General features: G+C 40.7%; 1 protein-coding gene across 1 annotated transcript; it reads right to left on the reverse strand.

The window, feature by feature from the left end:
* Nucleotides 1-11,111: 11,111 nt before the first annotated feature.
* On the reverse strand, nucleotides 11,112-12,032 carry LOC142647358 (olfactory receptor 5V1-like). Its single transcript, XM_075825363.1, has one exon. It carries the CDS (start codon nucleotides 12,030-12,032, stop codon nucleotides 11,112-11,114), a length of 921 nt encoding a protein of 306 aa, XP_075681478.1.
* Nucleotides 12,033-12,518: the final 486 nt, after the last annotated feature.

Raw genomic sequence — 12,518 nt, forward strand, 5'->3', positions numbered from 1 at the left:
GCTCACTACACCCCTAGTTGAATTCCTTTAGGGGTGTAGTTTCCCAAATGGAGTAATTTTTGGGGGGTTTCCACTGTACTGGTACCTTAGGAGCTTTACAAATGCGACATGGTGCTGAGAAATCAAACCAGCAAAATCTGTACTCCAAAAGCTAAATGGCGTGCCTTCCCTTCTGAGACCTGCCGCTTCCCCAAACAGCAGTTTATGACCACATGTTTGGTATTTCCGTACTCTGCAGAAGTTGCTTTACAAATGTTGGGGTGCTTTTCATCATTTATTTGTTGAAAAAAAATAAAAATTTTGAGGTTAAGCTACATCTTATTGGAAAATAATGTAATTTTTCATTTTCACTGCCCAATTCTAATGAAATCTATGAAACACCTGTGGGATCAAAATGCTCACTACACCCCTAGATGAATTCCTCAAGCGGTGTAGTTTCCAAAATAAGGTCTTTTTTGGGGTGTTTCCTTTATTTTTGCACCACAAGACCTCTTCTAACCTGACATGGTGCCTGAAATATAATTTAAGAAAAGGAAGGCCCAAAAATCCTCTAGGTGCTCCTTTGCTTCTGGGGCTTTTGTTTCAGGCCCATAGCACACTAGGGCCACATGTGGGATATTTCTAAAAACTTCAGAATCAGGGCAATGAATATTCAGTTGTGTTTCTCTGGTAAAAACCTTCAGTATTACAGGAAAAATTGATTAAAATGGAATTTCTGCAAAAAAAAATGAAATTTGCAAATTTCCCTCCACTTTGTTTTAATTCCTGTGAAACGCATAAAGGGTTAAGAAACTTTCTAAATGCTGTTTTGAATACTTTAAGGGGTGCAGTTTTTTAAATGGGGTGATTTGTGGGGTTCCTAATATATAAGGCCCTCAAAGCCACTTCAGAACTGAACTAATCCCTAAAAAAATAGGCTTTTGACATTTTCTTGAAAATGTGAGAAATTGCTGCTAAACTTATAAGCCTTGTAACGTCCTAGAAAAATAAAAGGATGTTCAAAAAATGATGCCAATCTAAATTAGACATATGGGAAATGTTAGCTAGTAACTATTTTGTGTGGTATAACTATCTGTCTTACAAGCAGATACATTTGAATTTAGAAAATGCTAATTTTTTGCAAATTTTCTCTAAATTTTGGTGTTTTTCACACAAAAATATTGAATATATCGACCAAATTTTTTCACTAACTTAAAGTACAATATGTCACGAGAAAACAATCTCAGAATCGCTTGGATAGGTAAAAGCATTCCAGAGTTATCACCACATATAGTGACACATGTCAGATTTAAAAAATGAGGCTGTGTCATTTGGTCCAAAAGTGGCTGGGTCCTGAAGAGGTTAAGGGTGTTCGACAGACCCAATCTAAACTGGCACCTCAAGGCAGGGTCATTCCACCGAGAAGCTACACACCACTTCCTAAAGTCAGAACAGTACTCCTCAACGGGTCTCTTACCCTGACGTAAGGTCACCAGCTGACTCTCGGCAAAGGCAGTCTTGTCAGTCTCGTCATAGATGAGCCCGAGAGCAGAAAAAAAAGGTCAACAGAAGAAAGTTCAGGGGCGTCAGGAGCCAAGGAGAAGGCCCATTCCTGGGGGCCGTCCTAGAGCAGGGACCTAATTATACCCACTCGCTGGCTTTCAGAACCCGAGGAGTGGGGTTGGAAATAGAGTCTACAACTCTCCCGAAAAGAGAAAAAAGTCCTCCGGTCCCCTGAGAACCGGTCAGGCAACTTGAGGTGGGGTTCAAGAGGTGAGGTGAAGGGTACTACCTGGGTAGCATCACACTGGTTAAACCTCTGAACCAGGTCTTGGACCTGTAGGGAGAGACCCTGCATTTGCTGAGCCAGGGCCTCAAGGGGATCCATAGTAGAGTCAGGGACCAGGGTAAGAAAAGGTATAGGGCCTGTGATTATGTAAGGAATCGGGGTAGGGAGATGACAGGTGAGCCCTAATCTACCCGCAACTCAGTCCCTGCCTACTTTCATGGCCCGTCCTAAGTACAACTTGGCGACGGTCCCTACGCTCAGTAAGTGCAAGACAGACAACACAAGACAAGAGCACACAGAAGCAAAGGGGGAAGTAGGGGCAGTTGCCCGCGGAAAAAACGTGAGCAACAGGCAGTGGTGAACGAGCCGAATCAAACCAGGAGAGTACGTAGTAGAAAAACAGAGCAGGAGAATAGTCAGGCAAGCCAGGGTCAATGTTACAGCGGTCAATCAGGTAATAGCAGGAATAGGAGAGCCAGGAAACCAGAGAATCACAGGCAAGGAACATGCTGCAAGTGAGGGTATAAATAGACCAAGGGCGGGAGCTAGAACCGTCAGGCCAGGCTGTGATAGGTTCTCCCTCTGCTCAGCCTGCAAGCCTGAGTGGTAACAGATCGCGTCACTCTAGCAGACCTTGGAGCTGATGAAGGCTGATTAACCCCGGGCGTCGACACAGAACCTGTGTCTGGCAAAGCCTTTACAATTATATGGCAAAATAAATGGTGCTTCGAAAAACTACAACTCATCCCGCAAAAATCAAGCCCTCATAGTACCATATAAACGGAAAAATAAAGACGTTATGGCTTTTGGTAAGTGGGGAGGAAAAAACTAAAATGAAAATCTAAAAAAGGACTGCGGCGGGAAGGGGTTAAATATTTAACGCGTTTCTGCATCTGTTGTTTACATAGGACGTTTCTTTGGAGGTGTATAGTAAAACAGGGCAGATTAGGACATCATTTTTAGTGTACCATATTTCAAGCGACCCTGTGTCTGCTACAACTTTCCCCTAACAGCACGGCACTGGTATCTGACCTCAGCACGTGTGACGGAACGCCGGCTATTTAAGAGCTAAGCCATGTCCATCCAGAGGCTGGACGATTACATCATACCCCCAATCAAAAAGCACAACTTCACCCGACGCCCCGCCCTCTCAGGAGCTCGTCAAAGGAATGAAACAGCAGTAGTCCGGCTTCAGATTGGTGTCACATGGCCAAGTATTTCAGAAACTCCTTTGATCTGTGCAATCATTACAAGTTTGTGATCGACAGCACACTAATCGGGTATACTCCAAAAAGGTATTTATTCATCAACCATCCATAGCATAGCAGCAATGTTTCAACCCATTGCAATAGCAGGGTCTTTCTCAAGCTCCAAAACGGTATTTTGGAGCTATGCGGTTATCACAGTATGAGGGGCACGGTAGCTATTGCTGTATAAGGTGCTGTGGCTGTGACTTCATTTGCATCCTGTAGCCAATGAGAGCGACAAGACCTAAAAAAATTGCCTCAGTTGTTTTCGGTTGTTTCCATATTTACTTTAATAAAGTGTGGGCACATGCGGGACCACTTGCGAGGACACTTGTGTCCACTGCAAATAAGGGGGACAAGGGAGACTAAGTATAATATGTGGGCCTCGGATGGGGTCAAACACTGGGCATGTCAAAATATTTAGAATATTAGGGACACCGTTTCTAGGTTTTTAACTTGAGACTTCACAGAAAGGCTCAATTAACCCATGCTTTCAATACTAATTGTTGTAGATAGAGACAAGGTACATTGATTCTAAAAAAAAAAATGGAGTCAATTTGGGTGAGGTAGCATCTTCACTGTATAAATACAAAAATTCTAGAAGATTTTATCGGTGAAATTTGTTTGTGTATACAGTATTCTAATTCAGAGCTGTAGTCACTCCATGTGCCGCAATATGGTGCATTCATACAACACTGTATTGTGGAGATATTGTCTCATAGAAGCATTGCATGCCTTTTATTTTGTGAATATATACAGAATACAGCAGAAAACAACTGTGTTCCCCTATATTAACCCCTTAAGGACACGGCCAATTTTAGCCTTGAGGACAGAGCAATTTTTTTTACATTTCCCTCTTTGCATCCCGACGCCCATAACGCTTTTATTTTTTGTACGACATAGTTGTATGAGACTTTGTTTTTTGCGGGACGAGTTGTACTTTATGTAGGTACCATTTTTTGGTACAAATACATTATCGTTTAATTTCTATAAATTTTTAATTAGATTAAAATGCAGAAAAAAAGCAGTTGCGCAGCAGTTTTAATATTTTTTTTTTTACACCATACACCGATCATCATAAATAATGGTATACATTTGTAGTACAGGTTGTTACGGTCGTGGCGATACCAAATATGTCTATATTATTTCATGTTTTGGGACTTATATTTTAAAAAGTTTATTTATTATAAAAAATGTGTATTTCTGTGTATTTTATTTACTTTTTATTTATTTATTTACCATTATTTTTTTTTTACATTCATTTAACTTTTTTTTGTTAATCCCATAAAGGGATTTATCATTTTGATTTTTATTTTGTAACTGTAATGTACTGGCATATATCTATATGCCAGTACATTAGCCTGTTACTGATCGTACACAGGCAGTTGTTAGGGCATACCTCAGTATGCCCTAACAACAGGAAATATGTTCAGACAGCCCTGGGGTCCTTCACTGGACCCTGGGCTGTCTGGCCATACGAGTTGTGGGCTTTGATCGCGTCACAGTTATTTTCTGTGACGCGATCAATGTGCAGTCCCCTCTCTTTGAACGCCGCGATCAGCTGTCATCGCGGCGTTCAAAGGGTTAACAGCGGAGAGAAGATGTTTCTCTCCTCTCCGCTGTCAGAGCGGGGCCGTGGCTGTATATTACAGCCATTGCCCCGCTCTCGATCGCACACACAGAGACGGCAGGGACGGCTGTCACACAGGACGAGTATGCTCGTCCTAATGCGCGAAGTGCTCGCCGCTCAGGACGAGCATACTCGTCCTGTGTCGGCAACCAGTTAAATCAGAGGCATACAGGTACAGCATGGTCAATAGACTGTGTACGGGTGTATGAGCCCTTAAGGTCAATTGAGTTAACATTTTTTGACACCGATCAACAGAATTTGTTATTTAAAAGTGAGACAAATCTCTACAAATTGATATATTGCCGTAATTACATTTAATAAACGCAAAATAATTGAAGACTTAGCTATTCAACCATGCACCTGACATACTGTATCTAAACCACTACACATGCTGGTTTATTGTGGAAGGAAGCCACACCATGAGAGCATGGAAAAAAATGTGACCCAATTTGAAAAATGTCATGTTAAATACACACTGTTAAATACACAATATGTGAAGACTGCCATTGTGGTCTTTCCATAATTTTTCATAGTGGAAGGGGCTTGCAGCAATATTAACCCTTTAAGGTTGATTTCACTCGCAATGTTTTTGAAAAATCTCCACTGCAGTTATTTCTGCAGTTTTTTGAGCCAGAAGTTGATTCAACAGGAAAGAGAAGTATAAGTTACTCCGATATATTTTCCATTCCTTTTCAATCCACTTCTGGCTTTGGCTAAAAAACCTGCATGAAAAACTACAAAACAAACTGCTTGTGTGAAACCCCCTTATATAAAAGCCAGTAGTGGATCCAAAAGGAGGGAAAGGTATAAAGAAAAGACTGAGTTATCTTCTTTATTTTGTGTCCATTTCTGGGTTTGGCTAAAAAAAAACGTATCCAGAAACTGCCACATAAAACTGTGTGTGTGATCTCGGCCAAAAGGATGCCGACAATGTTGGCCTTTAGGACATATAGAATCTTTACATTTTTGCCTGTTCCATATTCCAACAGCCACATTTTTTTATTTTATCATTAACATAGATTTTTGAAACTATGTTTTGTGGGATGAATTGCAGTTTTTTTTAAACAACATATTGGGGCACCTATATATACACATTAGAATTACCTTTATATTAATTGTTATCGGGGAAATGATTTAATTTTTACCTTTAAATAATATTTTCAGTTTATTGTTTGGGTTATTATTTGGGGAATGTGTATCCTATTATGTGAAATATGTGCAATGAACTTTAATTGATTAAAGGGGCATTCCAGACGGACAGCCAGGGTCACTAGGATATGCTGTCACCTGCTGAATGGTGAGGATCCAACTATAGGGACCACCACCGATCACGACAACAAAGAGGCCAAGGGCTCTAAGGTATTTTCCCTGCACATCGCCACTCCTGTCTCGGCACTGTGCAGAGAACTTCATTTCAGTCGCATTCAAGTGAAGAATTCCGAAGAAACCTTGGTACTTCACACAGTGCAGTAGCAATTGGTGGGGGTGACAGCGGTCAGATTCCGCTATTCATCAAGGGACGTAATATTAGCAATATTTGGTCACTTGTCCGGGATATAATAATCCCATTCAAAGGATTAATATTTTGATGGTTATTTTAAACTAGTAATATACTGGGGTTTGTCCATATGCCAGTACATAACACTCACAACCTTAACAAGTTATGGAAAGACGACGTGGTCCTTTCTAGCACTGTAGGGCTGAATATCTATAGATAGGCCACAATTGCTAGGCGGCTACTTGAAAGCTGTGGCAATCAAAGAATCAGTGGTTTCTCTATGTGGCTGTCTACCCTCCCGCTGCTGATCATTTTGGCACAGCTGTACCTACACACAAATACAGCACAATAAAGCACTTTCTCCTAAGCCGGCACTGCATTCAGCGTCCTGACGCCATCCAGCATCAGAATGTAGTGTGTGCCACCGTACATTACATCCTGACACTGGACGGTGACACCATCCTGAGTGTAGCACCGGCGTCCAGAGCAGAGAGAGCACCAGGGAGTGGTGATTTAAACACTAACCCCATTCACTGGGCCACCGGTACCAATGAGTGCCTCTATCTAAAATTGCGCGCCCTCACTGTGAGGCAAGGTGGCATATTAGGCGGGCACCAACCTTTGCTTACCCCTCATTCCGGCCCTGCAGGTAGGGAACCTGTTGTTAAATATTTGTATCCAACCCCTGGCTACCAGTGTGAGATTGTCCCTGTCTCTCCCTGGAGGCTGGAGCTATTTTTACTTGGTAGGTTCCCATTGCCCCACAGGATTATAGTAAATATGTGCTGAATTTGATCCAGCTAATCTATATTTCATCACCTGTTTAGATCACTATTTGGGGGGTATAATAGATTGTTTTTATATCAGAAATAAGGAATTCTGTATTGGGTCTAATATATTTTTCTGTGAAAATAGATAGTATTAGGCTTACATCTTAACAAGTGCTCACAAATGGTAAAACATATTAGGCCTAAATTCGGCCCAATTTTAGCACCTGTTAAATTTTTAATTCATTACTTAGAATCCAAATAATTTATTCTATATTTCACACACCTGTTTAGAATATAAAACAAAACAACCCATTGTAGCACAATAAATTACTTATTTATATTAAAAAGGCGCTAAAAAGAAAAATATATTAGAATAAATTAGGTCAACCTGGTGCTTATAGATACGGCAGCGCCCAGGGGGGCCCAAATTTTGTGAACAGCCCAGTTCCTATGGACACCTATTCGGCCACTGCATGCAACCAATTTATAGTATTAGTAGATCACCTAATTCAGGCTCCACAAAAGCTAGACACTGTTCTGAAAAAGCTACTCTTGCTCTAAGGAATAAATTTGGATAATTATTATTTTTGTTCCAGAGGCATACTGCCAACTGTATGGCCGAACATGGTGTGAATAGAGCCCTAGAAGATATAAGTATGTTTTATACAATTAATCCACTGTCATTCATGTGCAGGTGCATGACTGGAAACAGGTTAGAATGGATTCACACACAGCATTTAGGTCAGGCTTTTATGCCATTTTTGTGGTTGATTCTTGGATGCTAAAAAGGCAGCAAGCAGATCTTTGGGGCCAGTCAATAGGAGAATATGAAGTTCTCCACATTCAAAGCATTTTTATTTGTTGCGTTTTTTGGGCGCTTTAACCTGGTGTAATGTTTTTAAAAATGTTGCATGCTTTAGGTACAGAGGTTTTTTTAGGGCATTTTTCACCAATAGACCTCAATTTTATCAAAAACGGCAACTATTTGTGTGACCTATAGTTGCAGAGATTTTTGGGACAATTTTCACCAATAGACCTCAATTTTAACAACTCTTTGTGTGACCTGTGGAGCGTTTTTTCCTGGCGTTTCCACACACACACACACACACACACACACACACACACACACACACACACACATACTTTACATACATTAGGAGAACTAAGCTCATGGTTTACAAAATGCACCAACAAATGCTATGCAGAATGGACTACAAAACATGTATAAAAAATTTGCAGAATTTTGCAATTGTGGTTAGTTAGTACATCTGAATTCCAGGAGTCAGTCTTAAACTTAATTAGGGTTCAGTAGTTTACATTGCAATTTTCATTTAGTTTCTCTTTTTTTCTTAAATCAGTTGGTTTTTTTATTGAATTTTTAAAATTTTTCATTAAAAATAAACAAAAGCAATTCTTTGGAGGCCAGGCCAGACATGTCGATCAAGGGGTCCCACAACTTTTCAAATTTGGACACTGCCCCTCTTTTCATTTATATCCCTTTTCCTAAATTTACAAGCCAATTAATTTTATTGATAAATTCCTGCCTCATCTAGCCAGCTATCAATTTACGTGCCTCGTATAACATTTTGGCCACTGCTAGCTTTTCGGGATCTGTAGTTGTGAGATCCTCCACATACCCCAGCACACGAAAAAATGGAGTTATATGAATAGTGGCCTGGTAAACCTTGTCAACTATAGCCACCACCTCTTGTCAGAAACAACCTAAGTCAGGACAAAACCAAAGCATACGTAACATGTCCGCGGAGTCATTTTTACAACGTGGAGATACCACATCTAGCCTAACACCTATGTCATATGGAAAAGTGGGGGGCTTATAAACTCTATGTAAGAGGTATAAGTGGGAGAGCCTATGAGCCTTACTCAAAGAGAACTGTGGCAGTCTTTCCAGAACTTCCTTCTGTTGAGTATCTTCAAGGGTCCCAGCTGTGCCTCCCATCTCTCTTTTCTTCTCACTGGGTATTTAGACAGCACCAGATCCAAAAGAGCCCTGTAGAGCCTGAATACAACAGCTGATGAGTTCTTCATATGTTCTATTGTTTGTACAATCTTGTTATTGGTCACAACAAAACCCGTACTATTGGCATAACCCACTTGGGAGGCATGACACAGTTGAAAATATTTTTAAAAATCGGAAGAAGCATATGTCCCCAGGATCTGTGCAAAGGTACGCAACACCCCATCTTCTACTATCTGAGTCATCCTGGTGAGAACACTGCGCTGCCAAGTACTCATGCCCTCCAACTGACGCAAATTAGTTACCCATGAGGCTCCTCATATGGTGGTATACTGGGTAGCACCCTGTATGGATGCCTTCAACGTCTCATATAAACTACCAACCCCAAGAAATTCCTGCAGCATTACTTTCTGAGGATCCAGATCAGCTCCTTCCCACCCTTGGTTCTGTTGTAGCCATGCCGCTAAGAAATAAAGCCAGGGGTTAGGGAGTGTCAGTACTCCATCTGTCTTAGACTGTTGAATGGCCTACGGTGTTATGCATGCCTAATCATTATGCCATATCAACTTCCTAAAGAGTCTATTAACATAATAAAAATAAGTATGAGAAATGAAACTAAAATTAGAAGAAAACATGAAATGAATAACATAAGAATACAGATGTTTAAATTATTTTCTGAACAGCTTAGTAATTTTAAATATGAATTCCTGCAGAATAATGCCATGAAAGTACATATAAAGTCAATGGTCTTAGTGTATACATTGGAGACCACTGCTGACAAAATGGTGCAATTTGAATCAGGAGCGTACAAAGTGTGCCGGGCCCTATCTTACCCCCCCCCCCAGATTGGACCCCCCACACACAAATCGGACACCCCTCTTACCAAAATTTTACCCCCTCATATCGGACCTAAAAAAGATCTCCAGATCCCCTCAGGCTGCCACATCAGGCTGTGGCGCATTGCATACAATGTCCTAACGCTGGGCAGCGTGAGGATGATATATGCGACACAGGACCTTGTTGCGGCACAGATCATGCGTGTCAGGACCTAATGTGGCAGCCTGAGGGGATCCGGGGTAGGCACCCTACAGGCCCAATGTCCCTTTGGGCTCCCCCTGAGACCACGATCATTATGGCACTGATTTGAATCTACCTGTAATGATAGGGGTGGGGAAACAGACAAGTGAGCCCTAATCTACCTGCCACTCAGTCCCTGCCTACTTGCAACGACCCGCCCTTGATGACGGGGTACAACTGGGCGACGGTCCCTACGCTCAATAAGTGCACGACAGACAAACAGACAAGGGTACACAGAAGCTAGGGAAATGGGGCAGTTGCCCACGGCAACACTGTGAGCAACAAGAGTGGTAAATGAGCCGAGTCAAACCAGGAGTGTATGAGGTACCAAACGCAGAGCAGGAGAGTAGTGAACAAGCCGAGTCAAACCAGGAGTTTACGAGGTACCAAACGCAGAGCAGGAGAGTAGTCAGTAAGCCAGAGTCAATATGAAGCAAGGACAAATAGTTGAAGAAGCTGCAGCAGGGCCAGGAAACCAAACGAGAAGAATCACAAGCAAGGAGGAACAGGAAAGGCAGGTATAAATAGACAGAGGGCGGGAGCTAGCTCCGTCTGGCCAGGCTGTGATAGGCTTTCCCACTCCTAAGCCTGCCATCCTGAGTGGTGGAAGATGGAGTCAGTCTCACAGACATAGAAGCAGGTGCAGACTGATTACCTATGGGCGTTGACACAGGAGCTGTGCCTGGCAGATCCTTTACCCTACCACATACTAAATTAAGAAAATGTTGCACAGAGATAAGTGAAGTTCTGCCTTTTTTAATGTGATACCAAAATATTTTTTCTTGCATAGAAAATATAACATTGATAGATTTGTGCAAAATTCGACCATACCCCAACTGAAAATGAACAGCCACAAGTAAAACATAAAAAATTGGAGGCCAGATGCTTTATAAATATTGTGCACATGCTTACATATCAAGTCCAACAATTTTTAAAAACGTTCGTCATTGGCCGTAAACTAATTGGTACCTTTAGGGCCCATGCACACGACCGTATTACTGGTCTGCCTTGTACAGATCCGTAGTACAGGGCCTATAGACTGCATTGGGCCCATACTCATGTGCCTATAGGTCTGTACTATGGAGTGCTGTACAGGGTGCTGTTGTGTATATGTATCCTAGTCAAAAGAAAATGTGCTTTTCTATATTATTGTCTATGAATGAAATGCTTATATAAAGCTTTTTTAACATCTTGATTCTTTAATGTATAAATCACAGGGTTCAACATTGGACATACAACACTATAAAGAACCGAAATAAGTCTATCTTTGGCCATAGAGTAAGTAGAAATTGGCCGTACATAGCTAAATAGGACACTACCAAAGTATAAAACGACTACTGTAAGGTGGGAGCTACAAGTAGAAAAGGCCTTTTGTCTTCCGTCTGTGGACTTCATTTTTATAATTGTAACAATAATGTAAAAATAAGAAATAATGATGCACAGAAATGGTGTCCAGCCAATGAAGACGCCAATAGACAACAATAGAGTTTCATTGATCGATGTATCATCACATGAAATAGAAAGTATTGGAGGAATGTCACAGTAAAAGTAATTAATTGTGTTGGAACCACAGAAGTGTAGGCGAAAAGTGAAGAAAGTGTGAACTACAGAATTTACAAGTCCAGAAAGCCAAGATGTACCTGAAAGAATAAGGCAAATCTTATTATTCATGATAGAATAATACCTAAGAGGGTAGCAAACAGCAAGAAAACGGTCATAGGACATAACGGCAAGTAAAACGCATTCAGTGCCTACAAGGGTAATAAACATATACATTTGGGCCACACAGCCTGAAAATGAGATTAATCTTCTTTCTGCTATGAGCAATTGCAGCATTTTCGGCATAGTGGTTGAAGTATAGCAAATGTCTAAGAAAGATAAATTTCCCAAGAAGAAGTACATTGGAAAATGAAGGTTTGTGTCCAAATGTGAAATCAAAATAATAACTACATTACCTCCCAATGCCAGTAAATATATAATAAGGATAGTACAGAAGAGAATGATTTTTAGATCAGGGTGGTCTGTTAGTCCCAGAATGATGAAGTCTCGGTTAAATGTCCGATTCATGTTAATTAGAAATTGTTTTATTTATTGGATCTGAAACACATTAAAATGAACAATTATAGGACATATTAGAAACATATTAAATTAACCCATCCATGAAAAGTAAATAAATGTGAATGATATGTATATGAATGTGAGTAACATTTTACAGTAATCATTCCTTCTCTAATTCTATTTTGATCTTATAATGTAACTCAAAAATCAATATAGAATATCTTAGATTATTGAAAACTCTCGCTTACCATGCTGACCTCATACCACTATGTCTAGGTCCACAATATTGTTTGGCTCTGGTGATACTGTATTCTGCTTATAAAAAAAATGGGAAGCAATGTTTCCATTGATAGATCCAACTTAAGCCTATGAGTTTTATCTTACGCTGGCAGAGATGTAATACAACACCTATACAATCAATGGGGCCCTTCTGACCCGCTGTATGCCTAGGCATACAGAACGTTCTTCTATCAGATTCCATATGTCCTATTGAAT

This window comes from Rhinoderma darwinii, chromosome 1 (genome assembly GCF_050947455.1).
Source record: "Rhinoderma darwinii isolate aRhiDar2 chromosome 1, aRhiDar2.hap1, whole genome shotgun sequence".
NCBI lineage: Eukaryota > Metazoa > Chordata > Amphibia > Anura > Rhinodermatidae > Rhinoderma > Rhinoderma darwinii.